Source organism: Podarcis gaigeae (assembly GCF_964106915.1).
Source record: "Podarcis gaigeae genome assembly, chromosome: 5".
Taxonomy (NCBI): Eukaryota; Metazoa; Chordata; class Lepidosauria; order Squamata; family Lacertidae; genus Podarcis; species Podarcis gaigeae.
Window position 1 is genome coordinate 25933686 of NC_139681.1, and position 24730 is coordinate 25958415.

The 24730-nt window shown below is 41.0% G+C and overlaps 1 protein-coding gene across 6 annotated transcripts in view; it reads left to right on the top strand.

Moving 5' to 3' along the window:
* Positions 1-11561, top strand: part of GRID1 (glutamate ionotropic receptor delta type subunit 1) — a 703469-nt gene extending 691908 nt beyond the window's left edge. For 3 of the 6 annotated variants that reach the window (XM_083740295.1, XM_083740293.1, XM_083740294.1), the window contains one exon: positions 10836-11561. Coding sequence is in view for 4 of the 6 variants with exons in the window: in XM_083740293.1 (XP_083596419.1) it covers positions 10836-11264 (429 nt within the window). In the remaining 2 variants the exon portion in view is untranslated. Of the gene's footprint in view, positions 1-451; positions 488-10835 lie in introns of those variants that run through there. The other 3 variants (XM_083740291.1, XM_083740292.1, XM_083740296.1) reach the window with 2 other exon arrangements.
* Positions 11562-24730: the final 13169 nt, after the last annotated feature.

Sequence of the window (24730 nt, forward strand, 5' to 3'; positions counted from 1 at the left end):
ATTTTATTCATACTTACTTGGAAGCAAATTTATCCAGTGGGGCTTATTTCCAAGTAAGAGTACATTGAAATGCAACGCAGGTATAGCTGAAATAAATCAAAACCTGCTTTGAAATGATAATTTCATGTCATGTGGCATGTCAGTGATGGGTGTGATTGATCAGCAATGAAAAAATACCAAGGGTAACACATTAATCTGAGAAAAATTAGAAAGTATTTCTTCCACTCCCACCAAAACCCCAACACACTTTGGGGCGTGTCTGGCATATGCTGAAGGGATGGGGGGAAGAGTTCAAATAAAAGATGCAGACATTTTGCTTACTATCATCAGTGTTGCATGACATGGGTATGCTGATATCTGTCATCACTATGTGTACATTTCTTAGAAGCCACACTATTTGATCATTTTCCCCTCCCTCTTCTTCTTCTCTGTGTTTTTTTGCCCCTTGGAGATTGCCCATGAGGTGAGGCTGGGTCTCAGAACCATGGTGAGCATTTATAAAATCACGTATAATTTTTTTAAAAAATAAAAATAAAAATCTATGCTTGCAGTCACTCCCTGAAACCTCCAACCTTTCCACCCTCCCTGCCTCTTTTGTTGCCTGTAGTGAATGCACAACTGAACTGCACAAAGCACACATTTCCTCAGCCTACAATGCTGTCATTTCCAAACAATTTCATTTTCATACCTCTTGGCATGAAAATAAAAAAAACCCCTCATGTGATGTCACATTTTCCTTAAAAATGTTTTTGTACATCCCTTTTTGCTGCTTTTTGTTCTGTATTGTTCTGAGTCAGTGTCAGACCATTGATGCATCGGGCCAGTACTGTCCATGCCAACTGCTTTGCCAGGCATAGATGCTCTTCCTAAACAGTGCAACTGAGTTCCTTATAAGTAGATGTGCCAGGGACCAAATCTGAGACCTTCTGCATGCCATGCACGTGATCACCTACTGAGCTATAATCCATTCCTTAACCTTACAAAACCGACTACTATATATGTATAGACACACATTCATTGCTGCTATTGGAGATCTCCCTCAATCCAACTCTAATTCAAGGGTGTGCAGAACCACAGGAACTCCTCAAGGGAATGGGCCAGTCTATCTGAAACCTGGGCTTGGAGTGCCCATTCATGACTGTTTTGAAATTCCAGCTGCTTAGATAATGCAAAAATACCCTAAGTATATTGGAGTACAATTCATTTTTTCTCATGTTAGAGAAAAAGCAATCATGTCTTTGATTATGTCTGTAATTCTTGATGATTCAGTCTGTCAATCCAGGTTTCTTTCTTGTGGGAAAGTAACCCAATGAAACATGGACTCGGTGAGCCCCAATGATGTATCCCCCCCCATAAATTCAAAGCATAAAATTGTTTTTCTTCTGTAATTTGAAGAATTCAACAGAAGCCTATAGAGTTGCATTAACATTAGTGAAATGTATCAACATGCTGTTTGGTTGCAGTTGGAGTTTGGCTAGAATGATATTCAAAGCAAATCTGAAAGTCCTTCCTCAAGTGAGGAATTCCAAGGGAATTTAAGCCCAACAAATTTCATCTGTGAGATGAGGGTAGTTTCCTACATCCCTAATTTTAGCTTTTCCACCTGGCTGTTGGGAAGTAATTAACATGCCAGGTTCCCAGAACCCAGATATTTTGGCATGAGGAACACATATTTGGAGGTCTGTAAGGTTTCAGTGGCTATCAGATGCATTTTTTTGTCACAGCAGCTAGAAAACAACCTTTGCTAAAAACAATGTTGACTCACACCGGGAAATGTTGTCAATTATGCCAACAAGGCCTCATTTTTAAAATTTGTTTTGCTTAAAAGCCTCACTATCGATCTTAGTTAGGCACGGTATAGAGAAAACAGAAAGAGAAGCTGTCTGTATCTCATAATACTACAGCTCAAGGGCATCAGACACAACTGACTAGGGCTGGATGCAGGACAGACAAAATAAAGTAGTACTTCACACAGCACATAATTAATGCATGGAATTGATCGCCACTAGCCTAGATGGAGGTTGTCTATTTATTATTTATTTTTAAACAAATCTACTTTGTCTATTTCCCCAAAGGAGCTCCAGACGACTAGAATAGTTCAAAACAAAACAAAACACAGCAAAATAAAATTTATCAAAGGTTAGAAGACATTATGGTTATATGGAAACTTCACATTCTGAGGAAGCTGCTGGCTTCTAGTTGCTGGGGAGCAACAATATGAGAGAGCTTCAAGCCATGTTTGTGGGTCCTCTGGAGGAATAGGAACTTAGGAAGCTGCACTGATCCATCTAGCTGTGCACTGTCTAAGCTGCCCGGTAAGCTTGTAGAGAGGCAAGTTTGCATACCTGAGTCTTTCTCAGCCATGCCTGGAGATACCAAGTACTGAACCTTTGATTTTGCATGCAACACACTGCCTGTAGCACTGAGCTATAGCCCTTCCTTATCTGGCTGAATACAGCGGACAACAGGATGCTATGCTCAATGTACCTTTGCTCTGATTCAGGAGGGATCAGCATACGTTCTTTCATTTTGCACATGGTTACTCAACAGTATCATCCCCCCCCCCCCCCAAGAAAAGAAGCAATGGCTACTTGGTAGTGCTATTGCCTTCTACTGCTCTCATCTTGTTTGAAGATCAGCAAACATTAAGAAATCTGTTTCAAGCGACCAACACCAAAGCATCAGGGTGCTGCTGAGTATTTTCTCAGAATTTCAGACTCACCAGCACTCTGATGCTTCCCAGAAACATGAGACCACGGGAGCAAAGGCAAAATAGCATCCTTCCTTTCAGTTCTGCTTTTTAAGTACGAAAACATATTCCAGATTATTTCCTTGGAAAAGGGATTGTGCCCAGTGAAATTATCTGAAATTATCTTGTGGTCAACAGTTGCATTTGGTTTACTTTGTAGGAAGGTACTAGTAATAGTGTGTGTGTGTGTGTGTGTGAGAGAGAGAGAGAGAGAGAGAGAGAGAGAGAGAGAGAGAGAGAATATGAGAAAAGGGAATTGGCCTATCTGAATGCTTTCTATATGACTATTAAGAATGTGCTTCTGTGAGAACAGTATGCTGAATTAGCTATGCCACTAGCATGACCCAGGCTCATTTTATAGTCTTATGAGATCAAATCAGATCTGTTAAAAGTGAGGCCCCATTTTCTTCCTATTCACTATAATGAGGAATCTAAAAACTGTGATGACATAGCCTCTCCTCCTCACAGACGGGAGGTGTTGTGAGTGGGAGCTGGTCCCACGTCAGCAGGGGTCGTAGTCGGACTCCTGTGTCACTGTCCTGGCTGCCACACGCTGCCCAGTGGGCCAGCCAATAGGGCTGGTTTGTGGGTGGGGTCGAGCCACATTCAAGCGTATGTGGCAGCCTTGTGGCTTCACTCTGTTGCCCGCCTTGTGTCTTATTTATCCCAAGTGGGCAGAGGGTCCTTGACTCACAATTCCCCTTTTCATAGAAGTGGATGAAATTTTTGGTCACTGTAGCCCCTCCCCAGTGGATTATGCATGCCAAATTATAAGAAGATACACTTGGGGGGGGGGATTGTGCAGGGCACCTTTAAATTTTGATTTATTTTTTTTAAAGGCTTTAATTTTCTGCCAAATGGGAGAAGACTGTCAAATTGATTGATGCAATGGTTCTTTCATAAGGGCAGACATTAATGTTAGGGTTGTGACAATATGAATTATTGGGGGCAGGAGTGGGGGGAAAGAACACTGATCTCTAGGAAAGACCGATGTGTAGAACATCTCACTCCTATCTCACAAAGACCCTATTACCTCAAAGGATTCCCCTGAATTTTTGGAGAAACGTGGAAACGTCTCCATTGATTTGCATGGGGGAGGGAGGCAACAGAAAAATAGCATCCATCTCCAAGAAAATCTGGTGTGAGGAAAAAGGAAACTTAGCAAGAACTCTTTTTACCCAAAGGTTCATTGATTGTGGGATTCTCCTATGAATTTTTCTGGGGCTGAGAAATCTGACCACTGACTTGCATTGGGGAATGCATAGATCAGTGTGAAAAACTAACAGTTTAAATCCCCCCCCCCCAATCCTTGTGATTGGGGATGTCTTGGGGAAATCATACACTGTGAATAAAACCTATGCCTATGTGTCAAAATGAAATATTCTCCCAACTCACCTCTCGGGATGAAGGATAAACTAGAAGGCAAAACTACATAATTCTTACTTCCTGAAACAATGTACAGTGGTACCTCGGGTTACGAACTTAATTTGTTCCGGAGGTCCGTTCTTAACCGGAAACTGTTCTTACCCTGAGGCGCGCTTTCGCTAATGAGGCCTCCCGCTGTGCCGCCAGCACATGATTTCCATTCTCATCCTGGGGCAAAGTTCGCAACCTGGAGCAACTATTTCCGGGTTAGCAGAGTTTGTAACCCGAAGCATTTGTAACCTGAGGTACCACTGTGTTGTACCAAAATACAGCCACTCTTTGATATTTGCACTTTTCTGAATTTTGCAATACAGTTCTGCATGTTAATGAAAACAATGTACAAAGTTGCAGGGCGTTAGGTGAAATCTTGCAAAATGTGTTGGGCAAACTTCCCTACCAAAAACGTGTGCATTTGAAGAAGAAAAATTCACACCAAAATGTTGATGAACTTTTATGAAATGAAAACTGATGTGTGCCCTTATGGCTGGAAAAAGGAGCAATAGAAAGGAAGTATCTCATCCTTACCACCTCAAGCTCTGGGCATTTCCCCAGTTACAAGGCCTTTGGACAGTCAAGGAGACAAAGCCATTAGAAAGCTTAGGCAATGTCTGATGCACCTTATCTTTCTGAATCAAATTGTGCCACCAAGAAGGTACCATAAGGTGCACCAGAGACCTTTCCCTGTGTTGTCCATATTTGCCTTGTTATTTGGGATGCCTATAGAGCCAATGAGCACACCCTAATGGATAGGGCACAGTTTTATTTATATTTGAATAACAGATTCAGAAGAAATGGGCAGGTCCCATCATAGGCCTCTATAGATGTACAACACTGATTTGAGATCTTCCCACATGATCCATCCATCTCATGTCATTCCAGTATTTATGTCAAATGTTATTATCCATCCACGAGAAACTGGCAGCTACATTTCACCCCTAACATGATTTGACCCACAGCAAGAAGACTGTAGGGATTAAATCATTCCATTGCTTCTGAAATTGAAGTGTTTGTGTAAACCAAAGGTCTACCCACCATATGCCACCTTTAATTCACTCTTCTCAGACCTTACACCTGAAAATGACAGACACATTGGCTAAAGAGACCCTTTTCATAGTCTCTCTGAGACCTGGTTCATATGTTCCAAGAAGTAGTGAAAGAATATATATCTAGAAATTCCTATATGTGTTTAGATTTCCATTGTTGCATAAAAATAAATCCACCACAACGGGGGGGGGGGATTGTCATATAAGACAGTTAAAACATTTGAGCAGAAGCTTTCTAGCCAATAATATGCCAGAGTACAACAAATATTAACCCACTTGCCTAATAGCTATTTTGTTCACCCATAACACTCTTGCCCCATTTTGGTTACTGCACCTTTCTTTATTTTACTTTGTATCATCATTTCTTTCAAACTCAGATGTTTTGTCTTGCTACCTTAGCTTGGGCTAATCTAGTTGCCCATTCCAACTTTCTTTACATTTGCACTCTACTTTCCAGCAAAATAATGGTTGTGGTTTGAGGATCACTACCTCCCATCCAATTATTACCTTGTCAATTGTTCTTTTCTTTTCCAAGCTATAGTAATTTACTCTGAAAATAGCTTGCCTTGCACTGGCTTCTGAAACAGAGTATGTTAATAAACTTCTTTGGATATCTACATTTTAAAATGTTTAGTCTCACAATGGATCTGGAAGAAGGGGGCTAAAATCTAATCACATGTGAACTGTTGGGTCTGCCATTAACACAGAGTAAATGATAGCATGGGCCTAGATGATATTTACAATTAAATGCAAGAGTATCAATATGACTTGGCTCAGCTCCCTCTGGTCCCCCCCCAATCAGTTCAAAGGCTCCTCTGCCACCTTTTTGATATGGAGTGACAACTGTCTGGTTCCATCTTGATTCAAGCGGAATCTATCCCTCTTGTCCAGGCCTGGCTTGTCTCAAAATATTCCCCAGTGCCTAACAAATCCAACCCTTCCTCCTGACTCCAATGTCTGATTCACACATGGAGGCTACATGGCTAAAGCTGTCTGGCTGTCTCTGCAAATGGAATTGGTAGCATATCATGGAGGCCCTGACTTCCAACAGCCTGCCTAGCAACTTCAATTTTGCTTCCAGGACCCCACTGGTTAGAATCCTAGAATCATAGACTTGGAAGGGACCCCAATGGTCATTTGGTCTAACACCCTGCAGTTCAAGAATCATAGCTAAACCCCCCTGCCAAATGGCCATCCAGCCTCTGTTTAAAAACATCAAATTAAAGAGAGCCCACTACCTTCTGAGACAGTCCATTCCACTCTCAACTGCCCACTACCATCAGAAAGTTCTTCCTAATATTTTCTCAGAACATCTTTCCTTGTAATTTGAATCCATCGGTTCATGTCCTCTGAAGGAGCACAAAAAAGCTTGCTCCATCTTCCATGTGACAGCCCTTCAGATATTTGTAGATGGCGATAATATCACCTCTTAGTATTCACTTGTCCAGCCTAAGCTAAAAGTCTGAGATATCAAATAGTTAAATAAATAAATGGATGCTATATACCATCTCATCATTTGACTGCTTAACTTGCCTTGATTATTTGTCTTCGGGGGGGGGGGGGGTCCCTGTAGTTTCTGGAACAGGTTTGGTCGCTTCATAACATAGAAGAGATCTGGAATATAGCTCCAGTCTGATTTAATAAGTGCCAGTAATTGCCAAACTAAGCCCAGCAAAACTGCATTCTGAATGCAGTCAGCAAATTTTATGTAGCATTAAGTGATGTTTGACTAGGTCAGTTGACAGTGCTAAATTAATGTACACCACTGAGTCTTGTTTTCCACATGTATCTATATTCAGTGATTACACCTTGCTAAGTATTGAAAACCTTGACTAATGAGGGTGTAAATTAATGTATATTAAAAGCCAACTGTTTATTCATCTATTTAGCTTAACAGTGCATAGCGGTTATTTTAAAATCACAACAAAATACATGTGTTACTCCCATTTCTTCCTTTTGGCAGGCGATAATAACGAAACCTCTGCCACTCAAATTCTGACAGAATGAATTGGAATTATGGCCTTGCAAATGGACTAGACAAATTGGAAAGTATTAACGGAGGGAGTGAATGCAGAATTATTTAAAAAATTATTCCCTTATGGGTTATATACATTATAAGCGTGGGGTGCCTTTGGTCAGGTTTCAAGCAGCCACGTTCTTGGAAACATGACTGACATCCTCAGTTTTTAAACTAGAAGCACAATTCTTCATGTCACATGGATTACCATCATACGAAGTGATTATATGCACACCGTGGTAAGATACCACTTTGCCAATAGTCATTATGTTCACCTTCAGTGTGAGATTTTTGGAACAAGACATTGGCTTGCTTAGCAGAAGCTGCTTCTGCTTACAAAAGTCAGGATAGCCACCGCATATTACAGTCCTTGACATCATATCTCAATCTGTTCCAACTCTCAGTTGCAGCTTTTGGGGATCGGAGAACTGTAGAGTTGGAAGGGACCCCCATGGTCATCTAGTCCAGCCCCCTGCAATGCAGGAATCCTACCCACAGCCGTCCCTGGGTGGGCTTGAACCACCAAACATCTGGTTAACAGCCAAACGCACTGACCCATTGTGCCATGGGAGATGGGAGGCCTTGAGTGGATAGGGGGATCAGCCAAAACTAAGTGCCGCAGCTTTTTAAAGTGGGTGTGATTTCCACTAAGGCAAATAAATCATTTAATGCAGTCCATTGTTTTTCACTTCATATTAAATTCAAGACAGTGCCATTATAGTGAACGGTAGGTATATATGCTATACCACTGTTTTCATTTCCATCTATTTTTCTTCACTTTCCCTATATTATGCAGATGCATTTCTGCATCACCTGTCTTAAAACAAATCTCTTTTACATTTAAAGCTAATGAAAACTGATATCTTCATTAGGGACTGTAAAACAAAACATTTTCTTGTGGTATTTGGAATATGATTTAACGGCATTATCATGTCTCATGCCTTCTGAGATGGAAAGTGCCAAGTTGTTATATGAAAGTTTTCATCTCTTTTAGCTAGTGTGCCTATGTTCTTCCTTTAAAGTCACTACAAATAAACTACATTTGCTGTAAAAACCAAGTGGGCACCTTACAGATGAAACTCACTTCCCTCTATAGGACTATACTGTTCATCATTTCCTCTGATTGATTGAATCCAGGTAGTGGACCAGTTAGACAAATGAACTGGCATCATTTTCCCCCCCCCTTTCCCTTCTTAAAAGAGAGGATGGGACAAAGCATTTTCAGATTTCATATAGCACACCCAAATTATAAGGGGGCCACTTCAGGTATTTGGCAATCCTCTTTTATTTATAGTTTTTATTTGGATAAACAACAAGGATGTAAGTACAGAGTTACAGAGTACTTGAGTACCCCATACAGGCCAATCCTGATTCAATAAAGTCACCCAACTGACCAGAAAAAAACCAGGTCAATTTGACCTTTTTCTTTACACTTGCTCACTGCTAGATCTCTGCCACTCCCCACCCATAAAATCCCAATATGGTTGCCATAATTATTTGAGTAATGCCAGTTTTTCTGATTAAATATTAGTGGCAAAAATTTCCCCTCCAACTGGCCATGTTGCCTTGAAATACAAATGACATATTCTAGTTTCTATTCAATTAGCTTTTTTAGAAAAAAGACTTCCTAGCATAGATGTCAGTGTTGGTGTCTCTCACAACTCTTGTTTGTTGTAGATAAATGTAATTGGCTCACAGCTCAAAATACGTTTGATGAACTGTCAAGGGAAGAATCTTTTTGAAAGATGCGCACAATTATTCATTAAGGAAGCTGGCTTTGCAAGCCATATCTGTTGATAGGTTTTTCTTATTTACCTGCAACTGCTTCAAGCTTGGATGACACTAAAGGGGTAGCATGATTTTCACTACTCTATCCTACTTTACTCCTGTAATGTCTCTGTGCACAGAGATGGCCCATAGCACAATTGCTTCTTGTGCCACTACTGACTTTCCACGGGGCCAGAAAAACTTCATATTGGGAGTACCCAGATCATTTTCTTGTCCCATGTTGTTTCCTATCTACAGACATTAATGGGCTGGAACAATGGGAAACTCTGTGGTGGGCCATGGAAATATTATATTGTACATAGTTGAAGCTATTAATGTTAGTGCAACTATTTGCCCTCTAGCTTCCTGAACATTTATTAATCACCTGAGCAATATCTGACAGGAAGAAATGTCCCTCCAGCTTGCATTGGCTCTGTTAAGTTGCGGGTGAACATAACAGACAACACAGCGATTCTTCAAACAGCTCTTGATTATGCATAGGCCAGAACTGAACTGAACTGAAGGGTTCAGCCAGCCTGCTTATATAGAGCTCCACTGGAACGCAACAGTAACCATTTTCTGTAACTATCCAATCACTGAATGTCACTTTCAATCCCTTATTTGCATATGTGGACCGGAGTGAAAACTATCTACAGTATCCCCCTGCTGGCCCAGGGTGAGAACTTCAGTACATAACAGGCTCTTGGCTTGTATGACTTTCATATAAAGCAGGGTGATTTGGATAGTGCATGGGGCAAGTGCCTGGGTATCTGGTGTGGGTTGTGGCGTACACTATTCCTTGTATTCACAGTAGGCTTTAGTACTTTTTCTGATGCTGAATTTATAGTCATAATCCATATACAAACATTTAACAAATGTTTGTGCTGCTCCTCTCCTTCGTCATCTCCAAGTGTTTTCTTTCTGTATCAACTTCTGAGACTTTTGTCCACAACAGGTCATGTCTTGCATAGGTTACAGTTAAGTTCATATTTGCTAGTCTTCTGTCAAGCTGATGGCTAAATTATTTGCCCCACCACTACTATCCTGGCATCTATCCCCTTACATTCCCAGGGCCACTTCATGCACGACATTTCGCATAAACAATGGAGGAAACCAGTGTACATTATCATGAGTGAAAGAGCATTATCTGTTGCTGTGTACATCAAGAATCTGCTGTGTGCGCTGAGAATCCACTGCCAATTGTGGTTTCTCAGTGCAGGTATGTGAAATAAATCAGACTTGTGATGGTGTGCAACAATATAATCAAAGGGCATTAAGTTGGTCTTAAGAGTCCACACCATGAAATATCAGAGACATTTGCTTTTGTTTTAGCCATGCAAGGATCAAATGACCTAAAGGCAAAAGGATTTCTGCCTGTAATACTCTGGAAATCAAAAGTTAGGGTGCCATCTGTCAAGGCTTGGGCCACCATGTTTAGATCAGTCCACACAACCTGTGACTCATCAAGCACACCCAAACCACTGGTCATATACTATCAGGTGTTTGACAACCACCGACTTTTCTAATTCCACTGTTAGAAAACAACAAGAAGAGGTTTATTAAATAGCTAGTGGCCCATCATACATGCCTGGTGAGTTAACTGGGTAGGTCACAAGTTATGGAAGGCTGATCTAAATCAGCAAAGATAGTCAAAGGAGTCCTCATAATAGCAGCCTAGACCCAGACGCCACAAAGACATACATTTAGGCTTTACTGTGGGGAGAAGGGCAAATTACATGGGAACTAGAAAAATTTGTCACCACTTTCTCTTTGGATGGGAATAGAGCCTCCCCAATACTTCAGGATTAATAAACTTTTCTCTCTTCTCTCATAGGATAAAGAAGTGAACCTGGAACAGGTCCACAGACGTATGAACAGTTTAATTGATGAAGATTTAGCTCACAAGCAACTCTCCCCAGCATCCATCGAAATCTCAGCCTTGGAGATTGGGGGCATGCCACCCAGTCAGACCCTAGAGCCTGTCCGTGAATACCAGAACACACAACTTTCTGTCACCTCCTTTTTACCAGAACAGACAACTCATGGTGCCAGCAGGACACTCACAGGTGCCTCTGGTAGCAACCTGCCGCTGCCTCTGAGCAGCTCAGCTACCATGCCCTCTATACAGTGTAAACACAGATCACCAAACGGAGGACTATTTCGTCAGAGCCCTGTGAAAACCCCTATCCCAATGTCCTTTCAGTCTGTGCCAGGGGGAGTCATTCCAGAAGCCATGGAGTCGTCCCATGGAACATCCATATAATGAAATCAACCAGCAAAGATTTTTAATACAATTAAAATGAACTCTTACATTTTTCTTGTACATATCTGTAAATAATGAAAGAATGAAGTGGGGTAAAAAGTGTATTTTGAATATTCCCAATTTTCAAAGTCAGTAAAAAACAAACAAAAGAAAAAAAGAAAAAAAAGAAAAATGTATGAATGACTTTGTAAATTTTGTTCTCTATGAATAAAAAAAAAGGCAAACTACTTGTGACCATTCTCAAGTGCCAAAGAAGACCTGTTAATGGGACTGAGGGCAGTAAAATATTTCTCCAGATTTTAACTGGTACTCCTTTTGTTGTTGTTGTTCATGTTCTAATTTCCTACTTTTAAAGCAGAGAAAGCTATTTCTTTTTTTTTTTAATAAATTTTTATTAGGGGTTTTTACAAAATAAAGTACAAAGATAAACAACCTTTCTTTTATCTCAACAGAGTTTCATGACTTCTTTGGACTTCCTCACATCTCCCGCTGCCATTTTCATCATCATAAATTTTTCCCAGCAATTTATCATCTAATTTGCAAATTTTATAACCACTTATTTAAATATAATCCTCTGTAAATTAATTTCTCTTAATCTCACTTTACATCCCATTTCGATCCGATTTTGTGGTGGCCAATTATTTATGATCAAACATCCTACTTAACTTTCCACCAAATCACAATATTTTTGTAAATAAGTCTTAAATTTCCTCCAATCTTCTTCAACCCTCTCTTCTCCCAGGTCTCGAATTCTGCCAGTCATCTCAGCCAGTTGCATATAGTCCATCAGCTGCATCTGCCATTCTTCCAGAGTGGGTAGATCTTGAGTTTTCCACTTCTTGGCGATAAGTATCCTTGCTGCTGCTGTTGCGTACAAAAAGAATGTTCGATCCTTCTTTGGCACCATCTGGCCGACAATGCCCAGGAGGAAGGCCTCTGGTTTCTTAAGGAAGGTATACTTAAATACCTTTTTCAGCTCATTATATATCATTTCCCAGAAGACCTTCACCCTGGGACAAGTCCACCAGAGGTGAAAGAATGTTCCTTCATTTTCCTTACATTTCCAACATTTGTTGTCTGGCACATGGCATATTTTGGCTAGTTTAACTGGGGTCATGTACCACCTATATATCATTTTCATTACATTTTCCTTCAGAGCATTACATGCCGTGAAGTTCATCCCCGTGGTCCACAACCTTTCCCAATCCTCAAACATAATATTATGCCCAATATCCTGTGCCCACTTTATCATGGCCGACTTAACCATTTCATCTTGTGTATTCCATTTCAACAGCAAGTTATACATTCTTGAGAGTACTTTAGTCTTAGGTTCTAACAATTCTGTTTCCAGCTTCGATTTCTCCACCTGGAATCCTAGCTTTTTATCCTTTTTAAAAATTTCTTGAATCTGAGCGTAATGTAACCAGTCTCGCACTTTGTCTTTCATTTTTTCCAAACTCTGCAATTTCCAATTGTTGCCCTCTTTCTCTATTATTTCCCAATATTTCGGCCATTTGGCCTCCATATTGGGTCTTTTTCGGGCCTTAGCCTCCAGAGGTGATAACCATCTTGGAGTTTTATTTTCCAATAGGTCTTTGTATTTTGTCCAGACATTAAACACTGCTTTCCTGACAATATGGTTCTTAAAGGCCTTATTGATCTTAACTTTGTCATACCATAAGTATGCATGCCAGCCAAATGCATTGTTAAAACCTTCTAAATCTAACACATCAGTGTCCTCTAGAAGTAGCCAGTCTTTTAGCCAGCAGAAAGCTGCGGCTTCGTAGTACAACCTTAAGTCTGGCAGGGCAAAGCCCCCTCTTTCTTTCGCGTCAGTTAATATCTTAAACTTAATTCTGGGCTTTTTGCCCTGCCAGACAAATTTAGAAATATCTCTCTGCCACTTCCTGAAGCACTCCGTCTTATCCACAATTTGCAATGTTTGAAACAAAAACAACATCTTAGGCAATACATTCATCTTAATAGCAGCAATTCGGCCTAACAAAGAAAGCTTCAATTTTGACCAACTGTCCAAGTCTCTCTTAATTTCAGACCAACATTTTTCATAATTATCCTTAAATAGACTCAGATTTTTTGCTGTTATGTTTACCCCTAGGTACTTTACTTTTTTAACCACAGTTAGTTCTGTTTCTCTCTGAAACCGTTCTGACTCTGCATCTGTCAAATTTTTTCCCAACACCTTAGTTTTCTGTTTGTTTAGTTTAAAGCCCGCTACCTGACCAAAGTCCTGAATCAATTGTAACACTCTTTTTGTACTAGATTCTGGCTCTTGCAATGTCAAAACAAGGTCATCTGCAAAAGCTTTAAGTTTATATTGTTTCACTCCGATCTGAATCCCTTGCACCAACCGGTCCCCTCTAATCAAGTTCAAGAGCACCTCCAGGACAGAAATAAACAGCAAGGGGGAAATCGGGCAGCCTTGTCGTGTCCCTTTTTCAATCTTAAACTCTTCTGTAACCACATTGTTGACTATCAGTTTTGCCTTTTGTTCTGAATAAATCGCGTCAATCCCATTTTCAAAACCCCGCCCCACTCCCATTTCTTTTAAATTCCCCTTCATAAATTTCCAAGAAATGTTATCGAAGGCCTTCTCCGCGTCTATAAAAATTAGAACTGCTTTAGTGTTAATATTTGTTTGCAAAAGTTCCAAAATGTCAATAATGTTCCTTGTATTAGCAAATAAGTGTCTTCCTGGGAGAAAGCCTGCCTGGTCTTTATGAATTATCTCATTTAAAACTCTTTTGAGTCTACCTGCCAAGACGTCAGCAAATATTTTGTAATCCACATTTAAAAGGGAAATGGGACGGTAGTTCTTAAGTTGTGTCTTTTCAGTTTCTGATTTTGGTATCAATGTGATGAAAGCTTCCTTCCACGATTCAGGCGCCTTCTTTCCCTCCATAATTTCATTGCTGACCTCCATCAGTGGTTGAATCAAATAGTCACTTAATGTCTTATAGTACTTGGAGGTCAAGCCATCTGGCCCTGGAGACTTGCCCAACTTCATATTCTGAATGGCCTGTTCTATCTCTAGTCGTGTTATTTTACTATTCAGGAGTGATCTATTTTCTTGTGATAGTTTTTTAAGTCCATTTTTCTCCAAAAATTTTGCAATCTCTTCCTCCTTTTGTGGCCCTTGAGTGTATAATTTCTTAAAATATTTCTGGAAACATTTTCTAATTTCCACCGGGTTCTGAATATTCCTTCCTTCTATTTCCAAATTTGTTACTATGTTCAGCTTTTGTCTCTTCTTCAACTGCCAAGCCAGCAGTTTCCCACATTTATTAGCCGATTCAAATGTTTTTTGTTTCATTGATTTAATCTTCCATTCTATTTCCTGATTTATCAGTTTGGAATATTGTGCCTGATGAAGTTTAATTTCTCTCAAAATCGGCTGTGACTTCGGGTTTACTCTTAGTTTCTTCTCTAACTCTTTAATTTTCCCCAAAATCTTGTCCTTTTTCTCATTTTGTAGTCTTTTCTTTATGGCGTTCTGTTGTATCAAGAACCCTCTCATCACAGCTTTGCTTGCGTCCCAGATTGTTCTTTTTTCCACAGCAGTGTTCAAATTTATCTCAAAATAGTCCTTTATTGTTTTTTTGGCCTTCTTGATAATCTCCTGATCTCTAAACAAGTTGTCATTCATCTTCCATCTAAAGGAGCCGGTTGGTAATAATGTCATGTCCATTTTCAACGCGTTATGATCGGAGCAGGTCTTTGGGCAGATTTCCACTTTCTTCACCTTAGGAGCCAGACCTCTAGAAATCCATATTTGGTCAATTCTTGTCCAAGTCAGTTGGGCTTCAGAGAAAAATGTTCCTTCTTTCCCTAAGGGGTTCTTTGTCCTCCATATATCAATCCAGTCCATGTTGTCTGTCATTTCAAAAAAAGTCTTTGGTAGTCTGCCTTCTTTAGTAACCTTTTGGCTTTGTGACCTATCCATATTTGTAGAAACGATCCCATTCATATCTCCCATCATAATGATGTTATCATAGTCCAGATAGTCCAGCATAATCTCATGCAACTTCTTGTAGAATTCTGATTTCCCTTCATTTGGAGCGTAGATTCCTAATATCAAAATTTTCTCTCCTTGGTGCTGTATTTCAATTGCCAAAATTCTTCCATGTTCATCTTTAAATAAAAATTTTGGTGAGAGGCTCTCCTTTGCATATATCACCACTCCTCTCTTCTTAACTAAGTCCGAAGATATAAATTCTTGGCCTAACCTTTTATTTACCAATATTTTTCTGTGGAGCCTAGTCACATGTGTTTCTTGTAAACAAGTAATGTCTAATTGCTCCTTTTTTAATATGTGAAAGATTTTCTTCCTTTTTTCCGGACTGTTGCAGCCATTTATATTCCAACTTAAAAGTTGCAGAGACATCCTGGATAGATCTGTTTAGTTTCCTTGGGATGGTATTTTGTTCTGTGAGTCTTCAGGGTTCTGAGGTACAGGCACCTGTGGTGGTTCAGGCCCTGAGGGTAGTTCAAGTCCTTTATGAAGGTCCTCTCCGTAGGCAGTCAAAAACTTATCCCTATCTTCCAAAGTTCTAATTTTAATCTTCTTCCCTCTAAAGGTAAAAGATAGTCCTTGGGGAAAGTCCCACCTAAAGATGATTGAGTTGCTTCTCAGCAATTTTACTAAGTCCAAATATTCAGATCTAAGATCCAACAGCTGTTTAGGAATGTCCTTAAAAATCTCAATTCTTTTGTCCGAAATGTTCAAGGAGCTTCCGTAGTGCAGGCCCAAAATCTTGTCCCTTTCCTCCTTTGATCTCAACGTAATCAAACAGTCTCTGGGCCTTTCTCTCTTTGTGAGTCTTCCAAGTCTGAAGGCTGACACAATTTTAAAGTCTTCCTCCTCTAGACCCCAGAACTTGGAGAATTCTTTGGTCAGAAACTCAGCTAGATTACCTTCTTCCACTTCTGGTATCGATCTTATCCTTAAATTAATCTCCCTGTTCCGAAGTTCCAACATGGAGAGATAGGTCTGGTGTTCCCCAACCTGCTTACTGAGCGGCCTTACTTCTTTTTCCAACTCTCCCACTCTTTGGCTGGTCTCTTCGGCCAGTTTCTGATTTTCACCTGCAGCCTCCTTCAGTTGTCCGATTGCTTGTGCATTCTGTGCAACTTGCCCAGATAATTTGTTTAAAGTTTCTGTATTAAGGTCAATTTTCGCAGTTTGTTGATCAACTTTCCTCTCCAAAGACTCCAATTTCTCAAGAATTCTCTCTAATACAGAACCAGATCCTCCTGAGGCCATCTCTTCTAGTTGTAAATCCTCAGTTTCTTCCTCCCCTGCCTGTGACAGGGAGGTAGCTTTTTCCTCCGAGGGCAAAGTGGGCACAGATGATCTGCGTGCTTGTGAGGCTGCAGTTACGGTTGTCAGAGTTGTTTGTCTGGTCCTTAATCCCTTTCTTTTTGCGCCACTCATTCCAAAGTTATCTAGCAGTCAAGGTCAAGCTGAGTTGTTCCCATGGGAAAACTACGGCCCAGGTGGTAGCAATCAAACAGAGGGCCGGGAAATAGAAAGTAAAACAATGTTTTTGTTGTAAATCCTCAATCCTCTAGGGGGAGCATAAAATGTCCTAGGAAGAAGAGTCCATTCCACATACGAAATCTGAACCAATACTTAGGGATCTTCACAAAAGTAGTTTTAGCAGAGTTGGTTTTAGGTTTGCCACAATATTTCAAGTTGTGCTTACTGGAGTTCCAAAATGCAAGAACGTAACCATTCTGAACTCCCTCAGACTGTCTCAAAGTTTAAATAGAATGTATCCAAATTTGCAGTCTGACAGTTCTACTGCTCAGGCAGTTCTGACACCTGGGCTTCTTAAACAGAATTGTAATCCACAAAGAAAGGAGTATATAAGTCCTAATAAAAGTCCAAAAATCAATTGCTTACAGTCTTTAAAGGGAAAAGTAATTTCTGCGGGTGCTCAATCTGAGCTGTCAAAAGTTCTCTCTGTGCCTCCACTCCTCCTGCTCTTTGCTTTAAAAGTCAATGGCTGCGGAGGACGGACTTCCTTTTCCTCGTCTCTCCGCTTTCAGCTTATTTTCAATATTTTTAGTCCCGAAATTAAGTAAAGTCCTCAATTACTCACGGGTTGTTGCGTTTTAGAATCTTGTGTTGAAGGAAGAAAGGTCGGCGCTCACCGGCAACGGCAGCGCGGCTTCGCTCCGCTGAATGCGCATAGACCCACAGCGCCGCTACCCCCTCTGCGATCCGGAGCCCCTTACGGGGTTCCCTCAACGTTTCGGGGGTAGCTCCTGGCGCCCGCCGGGTCCCGAGACCGCAGGCTTCCGCTGCCTGCGGTTTTCCAGAATGGGTCTCCGCTTCGCCGTAGCGGACGACCCTTTTCCAGCGTAGCTTCCCTCTCCCGGTTAGGAAAGGGCAGCCATTACCGTTCGCGCCGCCTCCGGAAGTCCAGAGAAAGCTATTTCTTGCTGGAAACCCAGTCCTGCCATTCTGTTCAGTTATCTTGCCCCAGATTCTGCTGTTTTATTAAAAAACACAGTCCTCCTAGGAAATTTAATGGTGCAGACACATGCAACAACGCCTAAAATGCCACTAAAATTGTGCAGACAATAAATTAAGAACTCCTTTCTCATGACAAGGATGAAATGGCCATTCTTATTGCATTGTGTTGTATGCGCATCTTCTGCAAAAATATGTGTGTGTGTGTGTGTGTGTGTGTATATACACACACACACACACACACACATATATATATATATATATATATATATGCAAGGCCCTATCCAACTTTGCGTTTGAACAAAGGTAGGATAGTAGGTAGGATAGCATGTGGATCCAGTTTGAAGAGCAGCATTTGCACCTGTAGGAATTTGGCAGAGGGGAACAAAATCCAGGATGTGCCTCCTGATGGGTAACACCCCCAGCTTTTGTGCTTAGGCCCTATCTCTACAGCCCCTGCAGCTGCACTGGAGATGGAGTAGAATGGCAACCACAATCACCTGTTTGTGTGCAGGCTTCCCAATGCAGGTAGATGTCCACAAAAGTCTCTTGGGTCAGATTGACATCTGCATATGTGTTCTACAGTTTTGCAGATTCATTGCCAGCCATTGCTTAGCAGTTTGGCTCTTTTGTATGCATGTTCCTCTGTTGCACATAGGGTGGAGCTATGACTTGATAGAGCCTTATCTGTTGCTTTATCTGACAGGGAGGATGTGATCATGCTTTGGTGGCCAATTAGGATCTGGTGGTGTTTTTGTTTCTGTTACGTTTTGGGGACCACTGCCTAATAGGAACAACATTCTGTTAACAGCCTCGTTCTGAATGACATGGCTAATCTGGTAATTAGGAATTGCAGCTTCTGTTTTGTTTTCCATTTTCCTCTGTGGTTTAGACTAGGCATGGCATTCAGCTAGACAAGTCCTGTGTCAGGTTATCCCTTTCTTCCTCTAACATTCAGGCAGGCTTGCCTTTGTTGTAATACCATCATGCTGTATGTTTTTCTGCCCCATCTCACAAACTCAGGCAGTTGTTTTGGGTCATCGCCTTCAATTAGGGTTGCCGTATCTTGAACAAAAAATAGGACAGCCTGAGTCAGGGAAAGAGGCACAAGGGGTCTCCACCATGCCTGTTTCCCTGGCTCGGGCTAGCAAGCCCTAGCCCAGGCATCCCCCAACTCGGCCCTCCAGATGTTTTGAGACTGCAGCTCCCATCATCCCAAGCTAACAGGGAGTTGTAGTCCCAAAACATCTGGAGGGCCGAGTTTGGGGATGCCTGTCTTAGCCCAACCTGCCCGAGCCCAAGTCCAAGCCCAAAAAACCCTCCAAAACCCAGACATTTCCTTTAAAATCTGCCTGGATGGACATGTTGGTCCCCCACAAGAGCACATGTCCGGGTTTTCCCGGATGTATGGCAACCCTATCTTTAATTCTACCATGTGTTGTTTCATTGAATATTGTAACCTTGCCATTAATCCAGAGCTCTCTGGTTTGCACATGGAGCAACAGGATGAGAAGACTTCCTGAACCCCTTCGGTTGTACTGCACACTTCCATTATTTCCACTTCAGTACACAAATGGAGAATCATGTAATAGCTCTTCCTAGACAGCACTTCAGACTACAGATAGGGGATTTGTATGACTGAGTGCTCCTCCAGCTTGAAAAGGAGAAGAAGAAAGAAACCATTTCAAATAGAAAACTAGGGACAAGAGACCTGATCTAGCCTCTCTCTTGATGTACTAATTTTCTGTGCAGACAGCTTTCCCCCCTTGGGGTGAACATTCAAACATGTTCCACTACACACATCTGTAGTATGGAACAAGGTATCTATCTAGACTTACCAGGCCAAGGTAATTGGCTCTTGCATCGTAAAGATTTGCACCAGATTATCTGTTTCTAATTCTGCTGGTCTGGTCTCCCAAGAACCCAATGCATGCAACAAAGAACTTCGGTACATGCACTAGTGTCCAACTTTAGCTCCTTGTCCTGAATCAGAGGTTGCTCTGGAAAAGCCCCTGACTTTCAAGGGTGGCTGTTTGGGTGGACTCAAGGTGCTCCAGAATGGAATCAGAATGCCCCAAAGCCCCAGAATATGGGCAAAAGCTTCAATAATGTCTCTTTGGATCCCACCTATGGTTTCTAATGACCCACTCAAGTTGTTATGCCTTTAGCCTATGTATTAGCAGTTGCAGAAGTTATGATTACTTTTGGTGGGAAAATTATCAGCAAAATTGAATATGGATTTTAAAAACCCCTACCATCCTTTTCATCTCAAATGTACACATTGAGTTGGTTGGCTCGTGTTATTTTGCCCTCTTTCCATTTGCAGCTCGGCAAGCATCAGATCTGAGGATTTGAATAACACAGAAATTGCTCTCACTCGATTTGTTCTTTTCATAAACAGCCAGATCTGGTTCCTAGCAGAGCACCACTAGGTGGAAAATGCAGGCAAACTTGGTATGGTGCAACAAAATCACTATCTGTGTTAATGGAGGGTGTGGGGAAAGAAAACATGTGACTGATCAAAATCAGATATGCCTATTAGATCCCTTAAAATAATTAGTCAGCATAAGAGTCTTGAGTTGTACTTTTGGATAAATAAAGGTTTCATTGGTTGCCTCTTATATTGCCTTGCATAGTTACTTGAAGAAATATATACAGGGTGGGGGTGGGGGGAGGACTACAAAAGCATTGTTTTTTCAATAATTTCCCAAGACAATAAGTCACTCTTAGAAATTTCAATGCCTTCAATCTTTTTTTTGGTCACCACTCCCTGGTTGATTCATATTTGCATGAGACATGTCCCCAAATGCCTAACTCTGCAGCCCCAGCATAGCCGCCTGACACCTATATATCTGCCACTGTTTCTAGCTCATTCACATTATATGCCTTTCCACTGCTCTACAATTAACTTTCCATTAGGCAGCCTTAGTGAACGGGGCCAGCTTGCCTATACAATTAAATCTAAACATCACTGTCTTTTACTCAGCATTTGACAATAGATCAGGAGAGTGGGTCTGACTTATGATGACCAGGACGGCTGAATGAAGAACTAGATCTCCTCAGAGTGTTGGTTCATTGAGCCCAGTATTGTCCTCTCTCCCAGAATCCCATACTTTTCAGATCAAAAACCAGGATGTGCTCCAGGGGGAGTCACATGACCTGCACCATGATTACATGCTTTTTTCAGGGCAAGATGGCAGCATGGATCACGTGACTCGCCATGGAGCATGTGAGATCATGGTACCCTAAATGGCTGTTGCAATCTCACACCAAAAAATGAGATGTTCCATTTTCCCCCCATGACACTTGGTAGGTATGGAATCTCTGCCTGGTACCTGAAAGTTTTTAAATGTATATGCTATCTGCATGTTGCTCCTGGGACCTTGTTATATGTGAAGTATGAGCTCTGCCAATGAGCTACAAAGCCTCTCTTGCAATGAGTGGGAAGCCGGGGGAATTGGTGCAAGTTAACTTAATTGAAAAACTTTTTAAAATTAATAACCATGAATTTGCTTCACAATCTGCTGTTTATTGTTTTAAAATAAAGAATGCTGGCATGCATTCAGCATTTTAGTTATAGGTCATGTCGGATCTTCATATACTAAATGGCATAGGCTTCATGGAAAGCCACCTCAGATGAACAAAGAAATATAGATCCTGTTTCCAGATATTATAATCTGAAGCAAGGCATTCAAAACACTTAAAACCCTAAACGGCCTCGGTCCTGTATACTTGAAGGAGCGTCTCCACCCCCATCATTCTGCCCGGACACTGAGATCCAGCACCAAGGGCCTTCTGGCGTTTCCCTCCCTGTGAGAAGTGAAGCTACAGGAAACCAGGGAGAGGGTCTTCTTGGTAGTGGCATCCGCCCTGTGGAACGCCCTCCCATCAGATGTCAAAGAAATAAATAACTATCTGACTTTTAGAAGACATCTGAAGGCAATCCTGTTTAGGGAAGTTTTTAATGTTTGATGTTTTTAATATTCTGTTGGGAACCACCCAGAGTGGCTGGGGAAACCCAGCCAGATGAGCGGGGTATAAATAAAATTACTACTACTACTACTACTACTACTACTACTACTACTAGATTTACCCAGGGGGAAAGAGGAAATGTGGAATAAAAATATATTCTGATTGTATTTTTTGGAAAATACAGAAATATTCCCACCTCTATTTATTTGCTTTGTTTTTTAATTGGCCCTGTGCTACTTAGTACAGATTTGGTTTTCTTTGTTTCCCCTTTGGAGTTCTCCAAAAATCATTAAACGCCTCAACAGATGGTTGTGTCAACCCTGGAGACAGTGAAACAAAAGATGGATTTAGATGAGCGTTGGAAAAAAGCTACGGGGTGATGTTCCTCAGTCACCCCATTGCAATATTCATATATAGTATTTAATTGTTCCAAATGATTCTACAGAGGCTCAGATAATCTGCTCTGTTTGAGAATGTGTTCAAAAATTGCTTGCTTTAAGACGTTTCCTGGCCTTATGTGAATACTAGTGTGTCCTTCAGGAAAAGAATGGAAGAACAGGACCACGTGTGATATTACTGAGGAGCTTCAGACTGGACACGAGGAAGATACAGAAGGCCAGCATGGCAAAGGTCATAGATCTGCGTTTGTGGCAATTATAGGGAGATGATGCTCAGAGAAGACAAAATCACTGTCATCATCTCCATAGCGAAGTCTCTCTTCACGTGAAAACTATACTGACATTTGTTCATATTTGAAATCTTGCTACTTTACCAAGCAGATTCTTTTACATGTAGACTGCCAAGAATTCTCCTATGAATTTTAAAACAGTTTGAAATTTCAAGGAATGAAACATACCACAAGATTAAATCATATTTATTTTAACAGAGTTAGCCTTACAAGCTCCATGCATGATGAAGTATCCCTGCTCTTCCAAATCTCATAGGGAACAGACTCTCTGCTGCAGGAAGTTCAGCCTACAATGAAAGGAAGCCTATTGTGATGACAAGGGGAGAGAAGCCAACTAATGCTGATTTCACAAAAGGGAAGTTTTTTGGAAAGAAACACAACATCTTCCCACACCAAAGAAAATCCCAATCAGAGAACCAATTAGATTTTTTAAAAATATTTTTTTCATAGATTCCCTGCAGCATCAAGATATCTAGGTGTTCCTTAAGTAGAGTGAATTGCTCTATTCCTCTAATCTGGATTTGTCAAACACAAGCTATTCAGGGTAACAACTGTAATTTCATTACTCATTAAAATGGGTACAATGAAGGGCCAGCATTCTGTCATAAATATCATTCTCTTCTGGTCATGAAGCTCTAATTCAAGTGTCTTTGACATCAGTCTTTTTGTTAAAAAATACATTATAACACAGAGGATAGAAAGCTGCTAGCTTCAAAACAAGAATAATGGAATGGATCCAGACCAAATTAGTTACACTTATGTCACACTGCAATCAGTTGGAATAATTTGTCATGAAATACGTCCTCTTGATTTCAATGGGATCTAAGTGTAACTAATGTTTTCTAGATCCAACCCAATCCCTCTTCTCTCTCTCCTTTTTTCTTTCTTTCATGTTTTTCAAGATTTAGAAAAGACTTCTGCTTCTTCCACTTTGCTTGTAGTCCAACTATGTGAAAAGAAACCGAACTGCAACTTATAGAGCAGTTTGGGCTATTTGCCAACAAAATGGCTAGACTGTAATGTTTTCGTGAGGGATTTGAGTGTGCTTTGAGTGCCCTGAAGCACTTAAGATGAAGTTGATAATATAAGCAGAACAAGAGATGGCTTCTTTTCGTGCCCCCCCCCCCCGCCCCCGGCAGTATATGCAATGTTGAAGGAAGCACCAACAAACAACTCCAAGCAAACTGGCAGTAATAAGTTACCAATCAGTTCATTCAGCAGCATTTGGCTTCAGCCAGAGCTGACCTTTTGCCCCTCAGTGTTGCCATTGTTCACCATTGGGTATTGCTGCCCCAAACACATGCTTTATATTAGCAGCACATTTCAAAAACATTCACTGCAGACTTTGAATCTCCACACTTCTCAAGCTCCAACTAAAGGTTGATAGAGATACAGTGGTACCGCAGGCTACAGACGCTTCAGGTTACAGACACTTCAGGTTACAGACTCCACAAACCCAGAAATACTACCTCAGGTAGTAAATATAAGTATAAGTAAATATTACTTATTGTTACAACATACTGGGGCACAACTACATTCACCAAAAATAGAAAATATGAATGTTCAAAAACTGGTGAACCCTGGTCTGAAACCAGCATATTTCTCTACCAATAGTCTAGAAACTTTTACCTTTTGTAAATAAGCAACATTTTGACTTTACTCAGGCTTCAGGATAAGAATATAAATTGCGCGGTGGCAGCAGGAGGCCCCATTAGCTAAAGTAGTACCTCAGGGTAAGAACAGTTTCAGGTTAAGAACAGACCTCCAGAACGAATTAAGTTCTTAACCCGAGGTACCACTGTATCAGCTCTCCAGGCCATTATGCAAAGAAACTCTCCCAACAGAAGTTAGTGAATGGTACTGAGGCCTATTTGCCAGGACAAAACTTTTCCTCCTTCACCATCCACGTTCCTCCCTACCTTGTTGAAGAATTCAAATTGGCTGGTTCAGATGGATAGCTCCTGATTGCGGTGTACATGAATGCACAAGAATGAATGTTATGTGCACTATAATGAATATGAAGGCATTATACTGGAACACTATAGTGTGTGTGTGTGTGTGTGTGTGTGTGTGTGTGTGTGTGTGTGTGTTCAGCTGCATAGGTACTCCCAATCCAATAATTGCCAAGGGGGAAAATAGGCCTGTATGATTGGGCATACCAACATGGTTCTAGGCTTCAAAACAAAACTGCAAGCAGCTTGGCTGGAAACCACAGAAAGCAGATCCTGTGCCACTAGGATAATGTATGATGAGGCCCTGGAGGCACTAAGTCATTTTTTTCACATAGTTAAATGACTTGCATTGGATTTC